We start from the raw sequence: 24,399 nt of genomic DNA on the forward strand, positions 1-24,399 counted from the left end.
GCACTTACACAAAGTGGCAGAAAGGGTGCGGCTTGGGATTCCACCCAGGAGCCCCCCCCAAGGTCTCCGGCCACTAGACGGCGCTGTTGCCACTCTTGAGCACTGAGGCAGGAAGTTCAAAGCCAAGAGAAGGAAGGACCCGTATTGCCTTAGGACAATATTTGGATTATATGAAATAAGAAGCAGTCCTGCCTCATAATTATAGGGTCATAAATCACTCTGGGGGAAAAAAAAGGGGCCAGGGGGACGGGAGACGTAGGACGTGAGTTTACGATTTCTCCAGAAGCCCTTGGTGGAATTACAGCCTCATAACTCACTGGGGCCTGTGCTTTCGTCCAGCCCGGCCCGAGCTCTTACTCCGGGCCCCAGTCAGGGTGTCAGCGATGGGAGGTTCCCTTGGCGGAGGCCTCACGCAGGCCCCTTAGGCCCCCTGAGGAATATGAGGGGCTGGCTGCACTGGGTGCTGGCAGCTGGGCCTCAGTGTTCGAGATGCTGTCAAAGTGAGTTCCAAGGAACAGAGACCAAAGAGGCCAGCTGCAGCACTACAAGGCCCAACACCAGATGGAAGGGGTTCTGGGGGGTGGGCAGTGACATTCCGCAAGGGGCTTAGGGACCACAGAGCAAGGACTCTGGATCTCTCACCGGATGAGGTGGAGCGGCATGAGGGTGCCCCGCTTCTCCCTTTGTCTGGGCCACGTCTGCAGTTGGCCCTTTTACAAGATGGCGACCACCAGCCTCTCATCAGGGAGCAAACACACAGCAGGGCTGCTGAAGAGCGCACAGAGGAGAGCAGATCATTTGCTGAGGGAGGCGGCAGTGACCCTCCTCCAGCTGAGAAGATGTGCCGCGGGAGGAGGAGGGGGTGGCTGTCAATATGCCTACCCTGCCCTGGCTTTAGCTGCAGCCTCTGTCACAATCAGGGTAAAACAAAAAGGTTGAGAGAGTTCCGGAAGCAGGCTTCAATGGCAAGTCAGTGATGCAGGTTAAACAACAACTACTTTTCCTGAGGTGGGGTTACTTCGTGTCGGACGTTGTGCACATAATCACTCTTAATTCTCACAACTTTCTCACAAATGACTTCCATTTCACCGATGAAGGGAGTAAGGCGTAGGGACAGACGTAAATCAACTTGTCGAAAGTCACACACACACACACACACACACACACACACACGGTTGAGTATGGTGTTGGAGAGTTAGGCCCGATTCCTCTGTAATTATTGTGCATCCTGCCAGGAGGCCTGCCGGTGTCTCATCCCTGTGAATGGCAGTCCCTACATCTGTCAGTTAAATTCCCATTCAAGTTCTATTCTTCCCGCCCTGCTTTATTTCACAATTGCAATCCAATACCCATCTTTGCTCATTTTCTCACAACGTCCTCTGTATTTCCGGTGCTGTGGTGAAAATCAGTCAACCCATTGATGGGAGAGAGACTTTAATGTTTGCTATACCACAGCACAATAGCTAAAAGCATAAGCTTTAGAGGCAGAGAAACCTAGGCTCACATGTCAGCTCTGTTCCTGTTTTAGGGACTGGAGTAGCTATTGCTGTGAGCCTCAGTGTACTCATCTATAAAATGGGCATAGTAATGGCAGCTACTACATATGGCTGGATCCTGAGAATTGAGTGAATAATTTCACTTTTTAAAAAATCATTTCATTTTATGAAATCATCTCTCTGAGTAGGTCTTTGTGGCCTGGAAAGGGGTGACCCTTTGTCATCGGGCATTGAATCAGGGTTACAGCCCCAACCAACTCTTGTATTCTCTTCTCTACTCCAAGCATCTTATCAGTACTACCTTTCTTTCTGTTTTTAAAATATTTTATTTTTTTAACTTGTTTTATTTTTTATTTTTTTTCAATTTACATCCAAATTAGTTAGCATATAGTGGAACAATGATTTCAGGAGTAGATTCCTTAGTGCCCCTTCCCCATTTAGCCCATCCCCCCTCCCCCAACCCCTCCAATAACCCTCAGTTTGTTCTCCATATTTAAGAGTCTCTTGTGTTTTGTCCCCCTCCCTGGTTTTATATTATTTTTGTTTCCCTTCCCTTATGTTCATCTGTTTTGTCTCTCAAAGTCCTCATACGAGGGAAGTCATATGATTTTTGTCTTTCTCTGACTAATTCCACTTAGCCTAACACCCTCCAGTTCCATCTACATAGTTGCAAATGGCAAGATTTCATTCTTTTTGATTGCCGAGTAATACTCCATTGTGTGTGTGTGTGTGTGTATACCACATCTTCTTTATCCATTCATCAATCGATGGACATTTGGGCTCTTTCAATACTTTGGCTATTGTTGATAGTGCTGCTATAAACTTGGGGGTGCATGTGCCCCTTCAAAACAGCATACCTGTATCCCTTGGATAAATACCTAGTAGTGCAATTGCTGGGTCGTAGGGTAGTTCTATTTTTAGTTTTTTGAGGAACCTCCATACTGTTTTCCAGAGTGGCTGCACCTGCATTCCCATAAAGTATTTTATTTTTGAGAGAGAGAGAGCATGTGCGCACAAGTGGGGGAGGGACAGAAAGAGGGGAGAGAGGATCTGAGGTAGGCTCAGTGCTGACAGCAGAGAGCCTGAGGTGGGGCTTGAACCCACGAACTACGAGACCATGACCTGAGCCAAAGTTGTCATCCAACTGAGCCACCCAGGCACCCCTTAGCACTACCTTTCTTAAAGTCGTTATATTTTATTTTATTATTTTTAATGTTTATTTATTTTTGAGAGAGAGAGAGACAGAGCATGAGGGAGGGAGGGAGGGAGGGAGGGAGGGGCAGAGAGAGAAGAAGACACAGAATTGGAAGCAGGTTACAGGCTCTGAGCTGTCAGCACAGAGCCCAACACGGGGCTCGAACTCACGAACCATGAGATCATGACCTGAGCCCAAGTTGGACGCTTAACCAACTGAGCCACACAGGCACCCCAAGTCGATTTTTTTTTTATAGAATACAGAAGACTTTGGTCATTTTGAACCCTCATCTTCAGGATCAGTTTGGTTTCATTACACGTGCTTCTTGATGTACTCAATCTTGCGGCTTTTTTTTTTTATTTTAGAGAAAACAGTGGGCACTTATCTTATTACTATGTATCCAGTGTTCAACCCAGAATAAAAGAAATGTAACACCTGGTCTATGCATTGAGATGAGGAAGTAGAAAAGAAGGTAAAATTTTTAGGGAATAAAATTATCAGGTACGTATCAGCGTTGATCTCTGAAAATAAGGTGCTGAGTGTCACATTACAGGCAATTAGAGCTGCAGCCATCGGGGATAAGGTGCTAATTGTGTAACACACAGGAGCAAGGCGGAAGGTGCCGGGAAGGTTAAATTAGCAACAAGTCCCTCTGAAAAGTCACCTGCGAGTTTGATGAGTCACAGAGCCAGCGGGCGAGTCCAACCCTCACATCCGACATCCCATCGGGTCTCCTGTTGCTTGGAGGCTCTTTCCCTGTCTCACACATGTGACAACTTTCGAGGTGGAATAAAACTTGGTTTTGTGGTGAATAATGGAAAGGAGGCACAAAGGCAAGGCCTGTAGCTGGTGATGGAATTAATAGAAAAGCGAAGAGGTGGAAGAAAAGCGAGGGCCCTTACGGAGAAAATACTTTTCGAAATGACTTTAATCTTGCCTTTGTAGAATTATTAAGGGCTTTAAAGGGCTCTGTATGGTGCTGGGGACTTCCTCGTGCTCCACCTTGTACGCTCTTGACCCACCTTTCAACCCCAGCTGTTGCCACAGCAACGAGGTGGCTTGCAAGGTAGCCAGACCGCACCTGCGTTAGGGACGGACGCTGCATCCACCCAGCATTCTTCGTGAGCGCCCCTCTGCTCCCGTCCCTGGAGTCACTGGGGGGACCCGCGTAGCCATTCTTCCAGATGCAGATCTAGGAGTCCGCGGGGATAAACGGCCCCTCTGGCGGCCTCTGAGCAGCGGGGAATGGGAGCCAGCGGACACGTTCTGTTCTGAGGGTGCCCAGCGAGACAGAGTCTTGCTGCCCACGGCGGGGACAGGCTTGGTGACACAGCATTGCACTGGCTTGTCCTCCTCCCCCGACCTCCACTTCTGTTTCTCAGGACCACTTTCCCCAAATAAGCCACCTGCTCGCAAGCCCCTGTCTCAAGCTCTGCTTTTGTGGGAACCACAGGCACTTACCATTTTTAATTATTCATGTCTATACTTTATTGCGAAGCTTTTATCTCGGCTTGCATTTCAGGATTTGGGCATTTGCAACATCCTGGCGCTGACTCGACCCTCTCTGTTCATTTATTTCACAAACGTTTTTAGAGTGACCACCATATGCTGTCCCAGAAGCTGGGGCCAGAGGGAGAACCTGTGGGCTTTTCCTCAAGAAGGGTGTCACTCGGTACCGGAAAAACTACCATCCACTAAAAACTTGTGAGATGATGTCAGGGCTTGCTCTGAGAGCTTTGTAATCCTTGCCTCACTTGATCTTCTGGGAGGAAGGTGTTATTTTTTTCTCATCCTTACAGATGAGACCAGGATGTGGAGCCGGTTAGGAATTCACGCAGGGTAACACGGCTGGACACGGGTGGGCAGTGTCTCACCATTACTCTAGGTAGAGACGGTGTGCAGGCTGCAAAGGGGGGGATTAGGAAGGGGATTGACGTCACAGCAGTGTGGACGGGTGTGCTCACCCAGTTCTGAGTTCGTGGCATATTAGCCTGTGTCACCTGCAGAGGCAAACTACAGAAGAAGAAAGAATGAGAATCAGTGTGGAGTTAGGGGCAATGGAGGCTGGCACTCAAGGTCGGGGCCGGGGGTGGGGGGGGGGGTTCTGGTCCTTTTAGTGCAGGCAACAGGATGTGCTCCAGGTGAATGGGGTGGAGGCATCCCTGGTGACTGGCCAGCTTCCCCTGTATGATCCCTCTGCTTCCTGTCCCCCCAGGTCCTGCCCTTGCCCATTAGAGTTAGGCAGGCTTAGGAAATGGCTGGGGACTTGGGAGATGGGGAAGCAGTGGTCCCGGTGTGTGCTCCAATGTGGAGCAAGGGCAAGAATGGCCCTCTTCGGTTGGGGGCACGAGTTGCTCCCCTGCCTGCATTTTAGAGGGGCCACCAGGCCTTAGTACCAGGCAGCGGTAGGTGCTGCTGAGGAAAGCCAGCATCTGTGTGTGGATGGGCCTTTCTAGGCATCGTGAGACATTGTTCTTTGTGGCCTCCTAAGGGTGGCTTGCCATCTTGAGTGGGACTTGTGTTGACAACATGGTCTGTGCCTCGTAGTGAGGACAAGTTCCCTGCTTTCCTGGAAGTGGACCATTGTTGAAAATCCAAGTACAGTAAAACCTTGGTTTCTGAGCGTAATTCATTCCGGAAACATGCTTGTGATCCAAAGCACTTGTATTTCAAAGCGAATTTCCAGAACCATTGGCTCAGTTGTGATCATGTGGCGTTTGACGTCATGTACTACTCCTATGGCAAGACGTCACTTGTTCATCAAGTTAAAATTGATCAGAAAGGCTTGCTCTGTTGCGGGACACTCGCAGAACAAGTTACTTGCGGTGCAAGGTTTTACCGTATATAGAAAACCATACGTTGTGCTTTAAAACGACCTTGGTTGGATTCATCCCTAGATGGCAAATACAGCTTCGTAGGGCAGTGTGGGGTGTGAGTGCTGTGACCTCTACCTGAGGCTGAAAACCCTTCACCACTGCAGGCGGCTGGGTGAGCACCAGGCAGTTTCTGGCACAGAGCTGGCCGAAGGCTGTCCTTCCGGATCGTCTTAATCCTCCTCATTTCTCTCTCCCGCTAGCCTCCCTCCCCTCCACTGCCTTTTCGCTGTTCTCTATAGATTTGCTCTTTCATTTTCTGAGTCTTCCCCTTCTTCTCCCGCCTGCCCAAAAACCCAGCTCAGGAAAATTAGGAATTTCCACACAGTAAGTCACATTGAGTATAAATAGCTAACAACGTCTTGAAAAAAAAAAAAAAACAACAGACTTAGGTCAAAAGAATAATTCTCTATAGGTGGATGGTGAGATTTCATATATCAGCTATCAACTAAGGGGCTACCTACTGGTCAGGTTAAATTTCTGGTGTGGCAGTCAGGATCGTCTGTCATGCTGTGGTAACAAATATCCTTCCCACCTCAACGACTTAAAACAGCAAAGGTGTATTTTCCACTCATGCTACATGACCAGCACAGTCATCGAGTATCTCGGCTCTATGTTGTCATCGTCCTCACGGTCCAGGCTGATGGAGCACCGCAGGTAGCATATCATGAGTGCTCATGTGCCATGGCCCAGAGCAAGTGACTTGGCCAGCCTGCCGTGAAGGGGGTGGGAAGCCGTCAGGCTCACTCAGGGAGGGAGGGCGGCTATTGCTGAACCGTGACACAGTCCTATCACCTATGCACAGCCCAGCCTCGTACACCTGCCTCACCTTTAGCACATACTCCCTGTAGCCCTGCAGGCTTGGGGGCAGTGTTCAGGGTATGAGTTTTGTTGTAAGGAAAGCAGGACAGGTTTGGAGAAAGTGATTGGGGTGCAAGTGACCTGCCCCTGCCTCCACTTATTCTGCTCGGGCCAACAGCAGCCCTACCAACCCCGGGAGAGTGCTTGACCACAGCGCCTGGCTCCCTACACCTGCAAAAGATAAGCCGCTGGCTGCAAGGCAAGGAATTCGTTTCCTAGAGAGAAAATATTCATGGGAGAGGATGTGGCCTGATGTGGAAAGTAATAGTGGCATAGTAGTTGGGTGGGGAGACGACCAAGTGACCAACTTTGTGGCCGACTGCTTTCTGCCAGTCCCACTGCCTGCGTTCCTCCCGCCACCCATTCGTGATTTACTGAACACTCGCTCTGTGCTGGATGCTTGCTAAGCTTGGGTAACATACATTCGGTTGATATGGCCTCTGCCTTCAACAGTCTTACAGTCTAACAATCAAAGTACATACATATCCTTTTTCATAAGATGTTAGATACTTACTTTTTGGCAATGAATCAATAAGGCACTGTTACAGAATGAATTGTGTCCCCCCTCCCCCCAATTCAGCCCTAACCCTCAATGTGACTGAATTTTGGGGTGGGGCCTCTAGGGAGGTAATTAAGGTTAAGGGACGCCACAGAGTGGGGCCCTAACCTGATGAAAAGAGACAGCCGAGACCTCTCTCCATGCACACATGACGAAAGGCTATGTGAGGACACAGAGGGTAGTTCTGTGCAAGCCTGAGAGAGAGGTCTCACTAGAAACCAATCCCGGCACGTTAATCTTGGACTTCCAGCCTTCGAAACTGTGAGAAGAAAAATGCCTGTGGTTTAAGCCCCCCAGGCTGGTATTCTGTTACAGCAGCCTGAGCCGAGGAATACGGCATCTATTCTCAATTTGTTATTGAGGCCCCAGGCTGGATCCACTCTTTTGTTTGTACGGTATCATTTTTATGACGAATAACAATACCGCATGCACGCACGTGTGACCCTTCGTGGCGCTCAGGGTCTTTTTTCACTTTTGTTATCTAAATCGGCCTTCCCCCCCACCCTGCCCCATCTCCTGGGTTTCATAGAACAGCTAGAAGTGTCTTCAGGTCATGGATAAGGAAACCAAATCACGGAGAAGCGGTCTGCTCAAGGTCATGGTGGTTGCTTGTGATAAAGTATGAGGTCATACAGGTAAAGGAGTCTGCGGACGTGGCAGGAACTTGATCGTGTGTGGAATCTGATTGGAACTTTCACACTAAACCATCGTCCCTGCCACAGCCTGCCCCATGATGTAGGAAAGGGGAGAAATACGCTTTCCTCGTCAGTTGGACCTACCGAAAGAGACATAAACCACCACTCCGGTCTCAATCCGCGCAGTCTGGGCTGGTCTTGGGGTCGCTAATTCCCGCTCTCCCTCCTAGCTGTCATCTGTTCCCTCATGGTCCCCAGGTTGAAGGTGCCCGTCATTGGTCGCCGGCTATAGGAGGTGTCTCCCAGAGGTGATAGTGTTTTGGTCTCACTGTGGAGCTGTGCTGGCCCCTTAGCAGCTCCCTCTTACCTCAGGAGGGGGTCTCTTCTGGAAGGTGGGAGAGTTCTGTGAGGCAAGCCAGGACTTGCGGACTTGGCACCAAGTCAGAGGTCCCCTGTTGGTGAACTTCCCGCCCTCACACTCTGGGGGCTCCGCTTTGAAGGCTGGAGGAGCTGAGGGGCTGCAGGGGCGGGGGCGCAGGGGCAGCAGGGAGACGGGGGAGGGCAGGATTTGCTGTTGAGCGCTTAGGGTCTGTCTTCTCCCACCTCTCCTCCTCACTTACTCTCCCCCCTTCCATGTTTCCTTTCCTTCCTCATCCTCTTCCTGTTCTCTTCTCTGGTTTTCACCTTGAATGGTAAGAAGGGTGGAGACGTGGAGCTCAACCTTCTCTGTCTGCTGACCTGGGTGAGGCTCAGAGAGGCAAAAGCATCTGCCCGAGGGCGGCCAGTTGAACATACAGCAGAGGACACAGAGTCCCCGGGCCCAGACTGGGGCCCACACCGCCCCGTCTGCTTGCGCTTCCCTTTCCCCCTCGCGCTGCCACCCGGACGCCAGCCTGGACCACAGAGGGACGTGGGGGGGGGGGGGGGGCAGACGGCCGCCTCTTCCCTGCTCCCTGCCCCCACCGCCACGCCTCCCATTCTCTTTCTCCCCCTGTCCCACTTCTACACTAGGGGCACAACTGGGGTCAGGATTTCTACCCTCTATCAGAACGCTCGGGGACAGAGAGACTGATACAATCACGTATGCTGAGGTGTAGTTGGCTTAAGAAGACTTAAAGCAGGGATGGCAACTCGTGTTCTCTCCGGCACCAACTCTATCTAGCGGGTCAGTCGTGCGTGCCTGGAGGGCTGTGTTGGGAAGGATTCAGAGGCCGATCCGGCTTCGTGTGGAAGTGATGTGTGCCGACAGCACTGGCCGGAAGCATGCTTGCTCTCCTTCGCTGGGAGGACTATCACCTCCAGAGACAGCTGCTTTGTAACCGAAGCCAGAGCCTTAAGTGGAAGAATTGAGCTCTGGTGGTTGAGTTTAGACATCATGGAGCTGGAGAGGGACGCTTCCATATCTGTGCACCATGGAGGCCTATTTATGGCCAGCTTTCCCCTCTCCCCCCTTCCAGCCAGACACATGAAGAAAGACCCAAATCCCAAACTGCATTTTTATTATTTTTTAATAAACTTTATTCTATATTACAAATAGGTTTTTTTTTTTTTGTTCTGAACTGCAAAATAGGAATGCCTTATATTTACATACACAGGTATACAATTAATTATAACAAAGGTACAGAAGCTTGCCTTTACCAAGTTACAACTGGGCTCCAATTTAAATAGCATAGGTTTCCTTTTTAAAAACTTTACTTTTTAAATCTTTTTTTTTTTTTTTAAATCTTGCTAGGATACTCTTTTTTTTTTTTTTAAATCAAAACCAGAAGACCCTCTTCCTCTAAAAGATTTCATCCACCTATCTTTGAGGCTCACTGTAACACTGTTGTCTAAAGATATGTTTTGCTTTGTTCTAACAAAGGGTCAGTGTTCAAGGTGGGAGCTTTATGGAAACAGAGGTGGGGCGGGGCTGGAAGGGGGTGACTGGAGCAGGAATGACCCGCCCTACCTCCTTCAGCAGCCTCTCTCTGAGACTCAAAGGCCTCTGCCTGTTCCTCAAACCACCCATTCATTCTTTCCTGTTCTCCTCTTCCCTCTAGTATTTGACTTGACTCTGGGTTGTGTGACCAGGCCAGACTCCGCTTCCCCTGCACCTCGGCTCATGGAGCCGTTCTCTGTTGGTGGTACCCTGGAGTTGCTGGTTACAATGGTGACTTGGCAGGACCCTGCTGGCAGAGATAGGCTGGTCCTTACCAGCTAAGGTGGGGAGGAGGCCAGCTGCACCCAACCCTTCCTGTCTATCTCGGGGCCTGGGGCTCTTGTTCTTGGTCAACGTAGCCATCACACGACTAAGCAAGGACCTCAGGCCTCAAGCACACCAGACCCAGGCAAGGAGTGATGGAGGGGAGGGTCATCTACTCTAGAACACAAAGTCATTGGTTTCCAAATGGAAACAAGATTCTTTGAGGTAAACTAGCTTTTCTTTTTAAAGAACGGAAGGTTGAACGAGCCAACAGCTGGGGAGAACATCAGGGAAGGGAGAAGGAAGGAGAACACACGAGACACGTATCCCATCTTGGTCGTGGGCTTGACTTGCCTCCAGCAGTCCTGTTTGGTACACGGTCTCACTTTATTAAGCGTCCTTTGTGTTGCTCTTTAGCCATATCCTCTGTTTTGAATTCCACTCTTGGAAGGGAGCCCTTCCAAAATGTGCTTGAGTCATAAGATCAAAGATACTAACAAAAGATGTTCTAATTCCAGATTAAAAAAAAAATGGTGGAAGATGAGCTTCGTAGACCGTGCCTATTTGCCATGGGCATTTGCATTCTCAGGGGAGGGGACTTCATCCCTCCATGACCGATCCTTAACAGGGTGTCCCTACGGTTTGAGGGAAGCTGATGGGAACCGCACGGGACTCAGCCACACGAGGGGCAGCCCAGAGAGCCAAGACTGGACAAAGCGAAAGGGGGTGAGGAGAAGGGAAGGTGGGGTGCACCCAGCTGAGGGCACAGAGCCCCCCACCCGCCTCACTATCTCTGCCAATACAGACACCTCTTTTCATTTATTAGGGCTTTTGTTTCATTTAGCTTTGCTTTGGGGGTTGTCACCAGTCTACTCAAGGAATTTGAGACTCTAATGAGTATGATTACTTCTACAACCAAAAAAATCCTATTTTATAAAGTTGGATACTCCCCCCTACTAAACACAAACCCCACAATTTTTATCGGGGAGCAAAGATTTGTAGTTAAAAAAAAAGGTCGCTTTTGAAAGTCTGAAATTTTTACTACAGAGACTCCTTTCTGAATGGGAGGAATGTTCTTTATAAGTTTTCCAGCGGAGGGCCCCCTACTCTCAGAGGCTCATGGTGTCCCAGCCTCTGGAGCTGCCTCTCCAATGTCACCTGTGGCCATACCTCAGCTTCCTGCTCCTTAAAGGCTCTCGTTTGCCACACCTGTAGGGGTGAGGTGGCAGGAGGCAGGTGGAGGAGGGGTAGCATTGCAGGCCCCAGCTATCAGAGGTGCAGGGGAAGCACCAAGAGTATCAGCTTCCCCAGGACTGGCGTGTCCACATCTGGGAACTATTTGGATCCATTTTCTAACAACGGGGAGCCCCTCCCACCCCCAGCCCTGTGGCTGTCTTCATCCCTGCAAGTCACAGGTGAAGAGTCTTGTTTCTTCCTTCCAGAAATTTGGACTTTACATCCACACCTGGGCTCCCTCCTTAATCTCAAACGCTTAACATATACAGACGAAAAATAACCTCAACCCCAAATAAACAGCCCGCATACAGAATAAAGAAACAAGGAGGGGCTGAGGGGTCAAGGGCCCTCTGTCACCTGTCCTGGGAGCTGACTGGAGGCATGGGGGGCTGACAGGAGGGCCTTGATGTGAACTAGGAGCAAGGAGAAAGGCCACGAAGGAGCCAGGATCCGCCCAGGGTAGGGTCTTCTCTTGGGGACTCTGGTGCCTGGGGGTTAGTCTTTCCCAGGAATGCCTTTTGGAGGCCTTTCAGACTCTCGCTGGGACTGCCTGTTGGGGTGGCCCATTCCTGGAAGGGCCAGGGAAGGGGTGTCTCTGGGCCTCCCTGCCTCTTCCCCTCCCTCCTTGCTCTGTGAGAGGTGGGAAAGTTTGTTCTTGATGAATAATTAAGCTTAACCTTCGCTAGGTTAAGTATTTGACTTTACATCCTATGAAACCAAAGGCAGTGTCCCCTTATTCCTAAGAACGGAGACAGATGGAAAATAGGGTTTTGCCTATTAGGTCAAAGCGAGCCCCATCTTAACAGGTTAAGGGCTCTGGAAACATCAGCAGGACTTGCCTCTTGGACTGGAGGGTGCTTGGGAAATCATTGTGGCTCCTCTGCTGGGGGTCCCCAGGGCCAGACCCCCAACTACTCATGGAGGCATTGTCAAAAGGGTGTGAGGGGCCTAGGGCCTCCCCAGGGTGGTGCAGGGGAAGGGGTGCTGGGCTGTGAGGTCAGAGGCTCCGGGTAAGAGTGGATGCATGGCCTTGGGGCAGAGACTGCAGGTGAGGGGATGAGGGGACACACTCCCCTCTGCAGGGGAGGGACACCCTCAGAAGCCAGACATGCAAGAGGGACATGAGCACAAGGACCTCGGGCAGGGGGAAGTGGGGTGCTGGGACAGTACCTCGACATTAGCCCAGGCCTGGCAGGGGGCGGGGTGAGACGGGGGCCCGAGCGGACCAGGTCAGCGACCTTACCTGTCGGCGATTCCCGTTTCTGCCTGGCACAGTCCTGGACAGTCTGCTTCATTTTGGGATTACTGAAAATGACTTCTCTCTCGACCGTAGCCCTGCTCAAGCATCCGGGGCCTGACCCGCCAGCCCACCAGCTCCCGAGAGGGAGGGTCTAGGGCGCCCTGGGGGTGTGAGCCTACTTTGGCCTGTGAACACTCAGGTTGTCCTCGGTCCCCAAATTCAGACCACATCGAAAGAAGGCAAGAAAAAAATATTTTCCTGAGGAATTAACTGACACCATAGCCAACTTCACTTAGTGGCACCGCCTGCAGTTACCGAGAGATGTGGGGGTCTCTCCTTCCGTGGAAGGACAAAGGATGGCAAAGCCCACACGTGGGGAGACTCATGCCCCGCGAGAGGAGTGACCTGCCTGCAGCTGTCTTTCTCAGCTTCTATCCATCCATCCTTTTCAGTTCGGGACCCCACCAAGCTCCCACCTCCTACCACTACCAGCCTTCAGCCCATCTCCCTTCTACATTCAAAATCCCCACCTGTCAGTTATTCTGACTGTGGGATCTCCCAGCACCATCTCAGGGGTGGAGGGTGCAGGAGGTGGCTGAAGGGAGAGGTGAGAGGAGATGGGCCTTGTCTCCCTTCCTCTCTGCCTGGGACTCAAGGAGTTAAAGATTCCACCTTAAACAGAGTTATGACCCTGGAAATTCACTGTCACGGGGTGGGGGGGGGGGGAGGCCTCGAGGGGGCTCCCTTCCGCCGGACCAGTCTGCCCAGCTCCCTTCTCTGCGGTGTGCTGGCCCACATGTCCCCCCGGGCAGCTCTCGGGGTCTCTGGCCTGCCAGGAGGAGATCGGGGATCCCAAGGGGAGTTCTGGAAAGAACATGGGGGAGGCAAGGACAGCTTTTTGACAATGCTGCCTTGTCTGTACTTTGAAACGTATCACACATGCACCACGAATCCAAACGGAAGAAATGGAAAACAAACAGCGAAAGGAAAGAGAATTTTTGTGGGCAAGACAGGTTGCAGCTCTGGGTGAGTCTATCCTCTCTCTCCAGCCCGAGCAGGCTGCAGAGGCTTCGGCAAACAAAACACCAGCAGCGACCCACACCTGCCCCCCGCCAACAAGGTAAAATCTGTCCTCAAACCCTCTTCTGGGAGAAAGGAGGAGAGCCGGGAGACTGTCCTCTCCTCTTTCTTCCCTGACATTGAGGTTTCTCTGAGGGTTTTGAAGTTTCTCTTGTGACAAAACATGGCGGGGGTCAGGGGGGGAAGTTCTGTACCGACAAAGGAACAATAACAACAATAATAATAATCCGGTAAAAAATAAAAGCTTCAGCAGAACCATGATAACAGTCTTCTTGTCTGCCTGTTCATTTTTTTCTAACTGTGCAAAACTTAAAAAATAAATCAAACACACTCACTCATACATGCGCTCACACATACACTCGCTTGCATTCAGCAGATCTATTAAATAGGTTTGTGTCTCTCACCTCCCCAACCCCTCATGTGTGCAAATACATCTCAGTGGCCGTGGAGCCTCCTCCGCCTGCCTCCCACGTGCTTGCTTTCCGGCCAGGGCCCGTGGCTTCTTGGGAGGAAATAAAATGGTCAAGGGTAGAAATCCCACGCTCCTCACCTGGCACTTTATCTGCCAAACCTTTGGTTATTTTTCCCCCTTGGCGTGTGTCTCATCCCCGTCCTCCCCTTCCTGTTGTTAGGCTACTTGCGTCTTGTCCCCATTTGTCCTCCTTGACGCCACATGATGCCCTGCTGTGGGTCACCTCCACCCAGCCTCTAGTCAAGTTCAGGCCGCTTTCGGCCAGTGACCACCCTGGTTTCCTACAGACAGGTGGCTCTCCTGTCCACCCGTGCTCAGCATGGAAAGCTAGCGTTGAAATGTCCTGAAGCTGCAATGAATGAGCAAGGGTGGAGAAGGGAATCACTTCACAGTCCCCTACATAGGACAAGGAATCCTTCTGAGCTCTCTGCCTACTTCTGGGGCAGACACACCCACGCGTGCACACACACACACACACACACACTCACACATGCACACATATTCAGACCCAAAGGGGCTAGCGTTCTTAAAAGTACAGGGTGCTCCATAGACTTTGCTGGAAATGGAGCGGTTCCTTCCTCTTTCCAATGGGGGCTCATTTTGAGTGGATTGCAGGGAATAACGTCTGATGCTCGGGGAGTGAAGGCAAGACTGGAACCCTCACCCATAACCGCACCTTAGATGATGCTTCTCGTCTCCCAGAGTGGTGTACAACTAGCCACCAAGGCTGCCAGGAGAGAATCTTGTTTATGGTGGGAAACTGGGTCAGATGGCATCTAAGGTCCCTTCAGGATTAAGGTTTCCATGACCCTCTGTTAGACCGTCTCTTACCACAGCCCCTGCTCACCCATGTCTCAGCACACATTTGCCTGACAAGCTGAAATGATCCATCCAGAGATGGAGGGACAGATGGAGAAACAGACGCCAGGGCTGAGGTCCATTGTATATCTCTTCTGTCGCTGCTGGCCACGTCCTTCAGCTAGAGTTCTCGGTCCGTCCCGGACATGGCAAGCTGGGGGCTGAGTTTGGCTGGCATTTTGGTTTGTCTCCATGAGGCTGTGCTTGAGTGTGATTCTTTCCATAATGACTGGGGAGGAGGTGAGGAAGGGCAGTGACTGAGGAGACAGAGGATGTTGAAGGAGTCATTGCCAAGGAGGTCTGGACAGTGGAATGACAAAGTCATCTGCATAGCAATGGCACCAGGCTCTGCAGGGGGGCGGGGGCTCGGCTCTCTGCCCCAGCATTCTCTAGAGTTCTCAGGAAGGGTGGTGAGGACGGAGCCATAAAGGCGGCTGGAGGTAGAATCTCCTGGATGTACTCTGCATTTTACATTGACCCTTGATGAGCGCCAACCAAGGAGGATGCAGGTGCTTTCTCTGGACAGCATCGAAGATCTGGCAATCGATTAGACCCATGACCACGGGAGTGCTTCACTTGCACTTGGGGGGGGGGGGTGAATGAAAAACAACAAATTCTGCTTCCAGGGTGGATGCAACTCTCTTTCCCTTTCTCCCCCTCCATGTTATGTTTCTGCCCCTTTGAGCCAGACCAGAAGGTCTGGAGGCTCTCCATCGTGGAAGGTAACTGCTGTTTCTCCTGTCTGGCTTTCCACAGACAGGGGAGGAGATGGGACAGACAGGTCCCTAGGAGCACTGGGAAGGGCTCCAAGAAGACCGGAAGGGGACAAGGAAGCCTCGGGACACCAACACAACAAGTGAGAGGCAGCTTGAAAAGCACCTCCCAGCTCCTCACCCCTGCCCCCACTCTGGCCATGCAGGAGCTGTGGCCTTTCTCACAGTTACAACAGAGCCACACACGGACGGACCCCCTGGAGGTGGAAATGTGAGAAGGGAGAGAGCCAGGTGATGTCTTCCCAGTGAAGATAATACTGAGCTCATTGCCTCTTCCCTAGACCAAGGTCCGGCCCAGCGTGCGAGGGGGGAAGCAGCAGCACAGGAACGTCCTCTCTCCGTGGCTCCTCGGCCATCTTTCGGGCCCCGCTGCTGACGCCTGGGCTCACCCGGTAAAGAGAGCCCCTCTGGTATCTTCTGGCTGGGCCCCTCGCCTGAGCCTGGCCATCCTGGACTAACTGAGGGGTGGCGGTGTGGTTCGGTCGTGTTGGCAGAGCAACTGAGAGAGAAGGGATGCAGGGAGAAGGGAGAGACGCAAAGAGGCGGAGAGAGAGACAGCGCTGCTCAGGGATGCTGCTGACGCCAGTCGGAACTTGCACTTGGTAAAGATGATAATCTAGACTGAGGCACGGCTTGGTGTGTCCCTCCCCCCAGGGGCCCTGGAAGGACGGTTCTCAGCTGTCTAAGCTCATGAGGGTTATGACTTGTTCTAGTTTGTAGGCCAGTTTCTGCTTCCCACACTGGTCGTCATGGTCCAGAGGTCCGAGGATCTGTTGAAGGGCCAAGAACAGGGGGGTTACGAGTCTGTGCGTTCACGTTCGCGTTCTTAGGGCGGGTGCGGTCAGGCTTGGGAAGCCATGTGTATGTGCAGATGCACACGGAACATTGCTGGGTCAGCAGGCAGCCTGGCTAACGCGGGCGCGGGGTGCAGTGTGTGGGTAGCCCTGTGTCAGTGAGCTCAGGGTGTCAGCACCTACATCAGCATGTCTGAATAAATGTGTGCACTTCACTGTCCACGGAAGACAGCTGGCAGTGGGCCGAAGACACCTGTGCAAAGATGCGCCAGTGACCTGCAGGTTAACAAGTGACCCCTGTAAAGTCCGGTGCCCTGTGTCTCTGGGGAATGGGACCTCACAGATATTAAGAAATCCCACCCTTCATCCAAAAAAAGGAATATCTTCCTTATCAGCCTCACGAAGCCCCACGTCCCACATTTAGAAAGTCGTTTGGCTTTACTGTGCATTATCAAACAAATATCCTTCAAAGAGCCCTATCTCAAGCTTTCCTGGTCATCAGCACCTCATGACAAAGTCTGCCAAAGCCTTTTCTGAGATCAGATGGTTGGTTGAGTGACGGTGAGCAACTGTGGAGCACGATGGAAAATGTGTTAGAATATGACTCAGACTCAGGAGATACGGGATTGAATAACGAGTTTCTAGCGAGGTGATCTGGGGCAAAACATGTCACCTCTCTGAACCCTCACTGCCTCATCTGTAAAATGGGGGAACTATTGGTCCCCGCGTGGGCTGCTCCAGTGCAGAGGACAGAGTCACAGAACACACGCGTGTGCCCTTCCCACAAAGTCTGCTCCACAAGGGGTGCGTGAGACAAACAGGCATGCCTGTGCCGGTGCTGGGGCTGAGGGGCAGGGAGGCGGAGGAGGGTGAAGGCTCGAAGGGAGACTCCTAGAGCCTTGGATTTCTTGGCCCACTTAATGCAGTTTTAATGGGGGAGACCAAGATGGAATTGCCAACTTCTCAGCTGGCCAAGAACTGCCAGTTACTGGCACCAGCATTTCACGAGGATGGGACATTTTCATACCACGAGCAGATGAGTGTCCTTGTAGACTAAAGAGCAGTCCTTCCAAGATGAGGCCGTTACACGCCCACCCTAACACACTCCGCATCGTCCTTACTTCTCTCACATGGCCACGGACAGGTGAAAACTTTGCCACAGACCAGCAATGGCCTGCAGTCCCGGTCCCTCCCCTAAGGGACTCACGGCTGGCTTCCCCTGCACTTGGCGTTCACAGCACTATGCTGCCCGTGGCCTGCTGGGGCTCCCTCCTTAGCCTGGGGTTCCTAGACCCTCTCTCAGTGACGAGATAGAGAGGAGGCAGAGAAGGGGGGCACTGGCTTTACCTCCTGTTACTACCTTCTGCTCAAGGAGAAGGTGGTTATGCTGCTGCTCAGACAGAGGGAGCCTGGATTCTGAACCCACTTGGGCTAAGCCTGCATGACTAAGAAATCTGGAAGCACCTCTGTACTGGCCAGGAAGAAGGCCGCGTCTGCAGTGGCAATGACCCCAGGTGAGGTTTTCCACCTGGGGAACACAGCAAGTAAAATAGATGCCATTCCACTCTGCTCTGTATCTGGTCTGTCCTGTCCTATCCCGCCCTGTCCTGTCCTGTCCCACCATACCATACCATACCATACCATACCATTCAGCCTGCCACGAGAGTGGGAAACTGCTTGTTTAAAGAGGATTAGATCAGAGAGCGAAAAGGGAAAAATAAAAGGAGGGACAAGCAGGGAAGAAATAAGAATTTTAAAAAGAAAAGGAAAGAAACAGACACTTTAAGTATCTGAGAACAGGACTGATGCGGAATTTACAGAATGGGGCATTCCTACGATCCCCATCTGTGGCACAGAGCCCCCAAATCCAGGGCGACAGACAGCTTCCCCAGCAGACACAGAGCGTGGTCTGGGGTTCCCGTGCTCTTGTGCATGGAGATTGCCACAGGCGGGGATTTTTCCGTAGCTTCCCTGTCCTTCCCAGCAGGCGCCGGGCAGGGTGGGCTCACCTCCTCGCTGTACTTGCCCACGTAGGAGAAGATCTCCGAGAGTGCGCTCATGGCGTTGAACTCATTCATGTGCATCCGGGACTGCTCGGCCAGGTATGCGTTCATGTCCTGGTCGCTGATGGCCGGCATCTTCCCGATGTCCGAGTAATACCTACCAGCGAAGGGAGTGCGGAAGAAAGGAGCTGGAGCCGTGCATGCAAGAGTCGAGGACAGATGGATCCTCCCAGCACTGGGGCCAGCGGATGCCTGTGCGTGATCCCCTGGGGACCTGGTGGGCTCTCTCCCGCGTGCGCTTCAGGGGCTGGCCCCGGAGAGCCCCTCTACAGCTCTGGATGCAGGGGGCGCAGAGGGAAGGGATGTGGCCCAGACCTGGGCAGAGGGTGAACTGGGGTGGAAGCAGGACTACGGAGGAGCCGTCTCCTGCATGGGCCTTGCTCCCGGCCACCAAAGTGTGGTCCAGTGTGTCTCTGGTGTCCTTCTGACACCTCCTCCCACAGACGCAAGGGCTGCCCCCCCCCCCACGTGCCCAAAGGCTCTTCGAAGCAGTTGCTCTGCCTCGATGCCCTCCCCTCTCTGGGGGGGTTACCCGGGAGAAGGGCGGGGCCGGGGGCTGCTTGGGGAGAGAGGCTGGCAGAAGGCAATCAGTCACTGTCACTTGCAGCTGTGTGCTGCTGTCAACGGGCTAATTAGATGCCAGCATTTACATTTTTAATTTCTGCAATTTGACATTTTATGCGGCAAACCCCAACCTCTCCGCCAGAGGGGAGTGGTGCGGCTTCCTAATGAGGAAGAGAAGGGCCCCGGTGCCCCCCAGAGACAGCTATACCCCCCTCCCCAGCTGCCTGCTCACTGTGGGCCACATAAAAGGGGCCAGGAACCTACAAAAGCAGGGAGCCATCAGGGCAGCGGGGGAGCACCCAGGAGTCTCGGTCATCTCAGCTCGGCCTGCAGCTGAATGCTTACGGCTTCGGAGCCGGTGAAAGCAAGCCTGAGCATCTAGAACAGAGGAGGGTGATGGGACCACCGGTGGGGTGGGGGTGGGGGGGGTTGCAGGGACCAGGCTGAGGCACGTGGGGCACTGGCGAGCTGTGTAGGTGCAGGTACCAATGACAGGCCCTGGGCAGTCCCAGAACTGGGCTTGACCAGACAAGTGTAGTGGCATCTTCGGGGGCTCTGGTACAGTCTCACCCTGGCCCGAATCCCTCAGTGCACCGAGACCATGAATCCATAGATCCTCTGCCATGCCCACACCTCCACCTCCCCCAGTCCAGGCCGAGGAGTTCAGGGACAGCCCAGCACACGTGGCACTCTTGTGTTCCTCGAGCCATCACGCTCAGAGGCTCGCAGTGGGATGACAGTTCAATCTGCTGCCAGAGCATTCCTGGGCCAGTGAGGGCGGTGATGGCCACCCTGCCCCAAGCCACGGCCTTGCTGTGACCGCAGACCCGTCGTTCATTCTGGAAACCTTCCGAGGGAGGCAGAGGGAGGGAGATGAAAGCAGAGCGCGCTGGCAAGGGAGGGAGCCGGTCGGAGGGGGCCTCCTCTGACCTCAGAAAGCCAGCCACACACAGACACGCTCGCCAACTGCTTTGTTGAGCTGATTGCATTTTGGCGGGAGGTCTGGGCCTGGGGACAAGAGTGTAATGGAATGACCTTTCTCAGAGGAGCCTGCGGCCTCAGAGGAGGCCGGCCTGCCCCCTGCCTCACCTGGACTTCATCCTTCACAACCTTTGTCTAGTGTGGGTGGCTCCCCACCCCCCCCCCCGCCCCCCACCGCTTCTCACATTCAGTGCCCTCCGTTCCCTGTCCTGGTGCAATTTGGTTCCTTCACTCCATCCCAGATGAGCCCACTCTCTTCCAGACCTGCGGTCCACCCCCTAAACATCCTCAGATTCCTCAGGGTTCTGGGTGATTTAATGACATTCCAGGTATAAACGTTCCAGCGAGAGACTCGATTCATTGGCACTATTTCTGGAAGGCAATAAATGCCAATGCTCCATTTTATGGTGGAGACCTAGGGGTTTCAGTGACGGTTCCCACCCCTGCCCCTCCTAAGGAGCTATGCACCATTGTCTCTTCACACTTGCTGAGGTACATGTGTTTGTGGGGTCAAGGGCTATGTCATCAGGTCATTTTGGGGAAAACCATGAACAGAGGACCTCCCTGGCTTCTCCACGGCCAGCAACCAGGCGCATCTCTGCTAACCTGCCTGGGTCCAGAGCTTCCTCCCGACAGTTATATTCTGTCACCAGTAGATGGTCAGAGAGACTGACCGGGATGAAAAACCCAGGTCCTCACTGACAGGACGTGACTGTCTTCAGAAGCAAAGACTCCTGCCATTTCTGATACTTCTCACAGGTAGATGGATGGTCTGTCCTGCACCCTGCACCCTGAACTGCCTCCTGTGGGTCCAAGTTAGGGACCACTGTCTCCACCGCAAACAGCAGACGCCCAACACTCTGTCCCTTTAACGTGGCTTGCCTTGGTGTGTGCCAGAAGCCCAGTCCATTTCTCCAAAGAGAATATTTACAAATGTGTCTGTGTGTGAGAAAGAGAGGGAGGGAAGGGTTGGGAGCGGAGTGGGGCGAGGGCAGGGGCTCCGACCTTCTCACCTGAAGAAATGGGTGGTGAGCCACCCGGATGGCTTTGCATTATTCTAACAGTGAGGTCCTTTCTGCACAGAGTGGCCCAGTCTCTCCTCTGTTGCCTACATGCGGAGGCCACTGGATTGGAGCAGTGCACATCTGAGGCCACGCACTAGCCCCTGAATGGACCAACCACATGTCTTCATCTTCAGCAAGTACTGAACAGCTGAGCTGAGTGGCCCCGGACAGCTCGATTTCCCAGATGAGTGTGGCGTTCGTGGTCTGGCTAACACTCTGCCTGGGTCTTGACCCCAGCCCTGCCTGGTGCTAGCCGGGACCATCCACCCAACAAGGCATGTGACCCTGCCTTGACCTCTCTTCGCTTCCATCCAGGGCTGTGCCCCACCTCTCTCCCTGGCCTTGCCGGCACCCCTTGAGCCCAGTAATGACCTTGCCCTGGATTCCCCGGCTGTGTGGGCAATTGCTTCCTTCTCAGCTCCCACTGGGCTGGCCTTTGCGCCGGGCTCCGCCACTGAGAAGGCTTATTGATTGTGAAGAATGCAATTATGCCCCATATTCATGAGCTTCAAACAAGTATTCTTATCAGCAGGTTGTGCAGTGAGGAAGGGAGAGGTCAGCCTGGGCTCCTGTACTTGAACTTCCTCCCGTGGGATTTCTGCCTGCAAGTGAGCCTCTTCAAAAGGGACTGACGCTTGGAAAGTCCCCCAAGACCACCCCCCGCTCCCAGCTGGCCAAGGTCCGGCCTGCTGACAAGGTCTGGGTCCCACCACTGGCCCTACTCAGCTTTCTTTGCTGAGTTTGTTCACATCAGATGGGATGCCAGTACCCTTATGGGTCGTTGGGGAACTGTCATAAAGGACAGGGCCCTGGAATGCTGAATGTCTCGCTGTCGGCCCATCTGTAGCGGTCTGTCTGTGGGTTTCTAGGGGATGGGCCCAGTGAGTGATGGTGGGTGTCTCATCTCTGCCTTTGGATGGTTCCAGTGATCAAGAAGGTGGTCTCTAATGCCCTGAACTCTTAGAAGAACAAAGTTTTGTCATCCCTCCAAACACCTCGAGGATGAAGGTGTAGATATGAGAAACATCTAGAGCCTGAAGGCCCCGCACAGAAATCTTCATCTCTGAGAACCTCTCACGGACCTCTCCAGGCCCAGCAGAATCAGGCTCTCACTCCCCCAGCCGCATGATCACAGCTCCATGGGGTTTGCCAAGGGCCTGTCTGTGTGTCCTCCTTGACCACGAGAGCCACAAGGGAAGGATCAAGTGTAATATATCCCGAGTGCCCCATACGCTTCTGATGGAGACCGTAAATGTTTGACCCATGGACTGATGAATAAGTTAATGAAATATCTATACTTCACCTCTGGTATTGCTCCCAGGGTGAACTGTCACCGTTTTATGTTTTGAATGGATGGCTTCCTAAGAGGCATTTTTAAATATTCAAAATTCTTAACCTTTTTCACACTGTGACACATGTGACAGATGGCCCTGAAATGTGTGGCACACCCCAGTCTGGTTCTGAGCGGGTCGGCTGCGATTCCGCTCCCCTCAGCCCTACCTGCAAAGCCTTGAGGGCAGGCGAGAAAGGCTAACGCGGCCACAGGAATAACCTTGAGCCTCCTCCAATTTAAGCAGAGAGGAAATCACCCCCCCCCCCGACATGCAAATTTTACTTCTACTGCTAATGAAATAGGAAACATAACTGGTCATGACACACTGTTCGCGGTGACTCTTTAAGAGGAGTGTAGCGGTTTAAGATGGCTACCGGGGGCCATCTAAAGAGTGTAGCTCTTTAAGAAGTGTAGCATCTTTAAGATGGCTACCGGGGGCCAGGAGGTCCTTTGCCCTTTCTCTAGATGTGGCCATAAGCAAAAGCCTGCATACTTGGACAGAAGCGGTAAAGACTGGGAGTGTGCAGTGGGCGCTGCCAGCCAATAGCATTGTGGGTAAGCACCGGCCATGAGAGGCTGGGTTCTACCGTTGTTCCTCTGAACTGCATGCTGCCGGTGCCTGTGGTGGGCCAAGGTGGGAGACCAGGCTTGCTGTGCACCCCGAGCGAGTTCTGTGCTGCTCGACTTCACCTTCTGGCAGGCAGACAACCTCGGAGGCCAGGCTCCTCGCGAGTGACAGTGGAGTTCATCCATCCGTCACCAAGTGAAGAAGCACTCTAGACTTGATCTCCAGACCTGCTCACGCTGTGTCTCCCGATCCCTCCGTCCCTGTACTTCATCCCAGAATGAGAGGAGAAAGGGGTTGGGTGGGATCTCAAGCTAGTGAGAGATGACTCTCCCTAGAGTACCACCTGTTGCTAAGAAACTGGCGGGATAAGGAATGGAAACCATCAAGCCACTCCTAAAAATAACCAAATGGACTGGGGTTACTCATGACCTGTAGCAGCTGCGTGGCACAAATTTCATTTAGCGCCAGGCGGAAGGAAGACCGTTAGCCCCGCGCACGCGTTATTCTCACCTCTGACTAGCTAGCCGTGTCCTGGGGAGGGTCCTCTCTGCAGGTGTTTCATAAACGCCTCCAGCCCTCCACACCCCTGCTTCCTCGCTTCCCGCCTGAGGTCCTAGCGCCGTGACCCGTGCTGAGATAACCAGAGCCCCACTGCCGCCTTTCTCCTATCTTTGCTGAAGGGCCAGTGACCACAGAGGAGGGCTTGTTCCTGGCAGCTCTGTTGTCAGAAGAACGGGCCACCATTTATGTGGAGGGAGCTGAGAGCCTCTCCTAGTGACTCAGACATCAAGAGATACAAGGACACGAGAGCTCTCTCTCTCTGACGGCCAAGACTGATGCCCAGCCCATGCATCAGCAGGAAGGGGTAGGGAGGATATCAAAGAACAGAGGGGAGAGGAAAAACAAAACTCAATGCTTTCTAGCAGAACTATGTTGCTGAGGTGGCCAAGACTCCACTCTCTCTTAGTCCCTCTTTTTTTCTTTTTTTTTTTTCAACGTTTTTTTTTTTTTTTTTTTTAATTTTTGGGACAGAGAGAGACAGAGCATGAACGGGGGAGGGGCAGAGAGAGAGGGAGACACAGAATCGGAAACAGGCTCCAGGCTCCGAGCCATCAGCCCAGAGCCTGACGCGGGGCTCGAACTCACGGACCGCGAGATCGTGACCTGGCTGAAGTCGGATGCTTAATCGACTGCGCCACCCAGGTGCCCCTCTTAGTCCCTCTTTACAAAGGAAGGCAATTTTCAAGTATGAAGATGGAGACTCTTTCCCATGGGTGAAATGATACTGTTCATTTTGTCTTCAGTTACTAAGTCAAGAACAATTTCTGGCATCTTTTACTCTTAATAAAGGCACCAAATCTGAGCTTCATGGTAATGAGAGAAAGGGACTCTAAAATCAGGACTGCCCTGTGGAGTTGTGCAGGCTGTTCACTGCACAAAGGAGCTTGGGCTGACAACCAGTCCATCATTCAACAAACCATGCACCCTGGCTTGGAATTATATCCTCCGGTAGGAAAGGGCACCTTGTTGAATTCACAAAGAGGCACCACAGAGGTTGGCAGAGGCCCCAGC

The 24,399-nt window shown here is 52.6% G+C and overlaps 1 protein-coding gene across 1 annotated transcript in view; it reads right to left on the bottom strand.

Annotated features, from left to right (window-relative positions):
- Nucleotides 1-9,109: 9,109 nt before the first annotated feature.
- Nucleotides 9,110-24,399, bottom strand: part of PLXNA4 (plexin A4) — a 440,999-nt gene continuing 425,709 nt past the window's right edge. The window contains exons 31-32 of the mRNA XM_043589543.1: nt 18,264-18,414; nt 9,110-16,230 (exon numbers count right to left, since the gene is read on the bottom strand). Of these exons, the coding sequence (XP_043445478.1) occupies nt 16,135-16,230; nt 18,264-18,414 (247 nt within the window). The 3' untranslated portion in view covers nt 9,110-16,134. The remainder of the gene's footprint in view (nt 16,231-18,263; nt 18,415-24,399) is intronic.

The sequence above is a fragment of the Prionailurus bengalensis genome, chromosome A2 (assembly GCF_016509475.1).
Source record: "Prionailurus bengalensis isolate Pbe53 chromosome A2, Fcat_Pben_1.1_paternal_pri, whole genome shotgun sequence".
Taxonomy (NCBI): domain Eukaryota; kingdom Metazoa; phylum Chordata; class Mammalia; order Carnivora; family Felidae; genus Prionailurus; species Prionailurus bengalensis.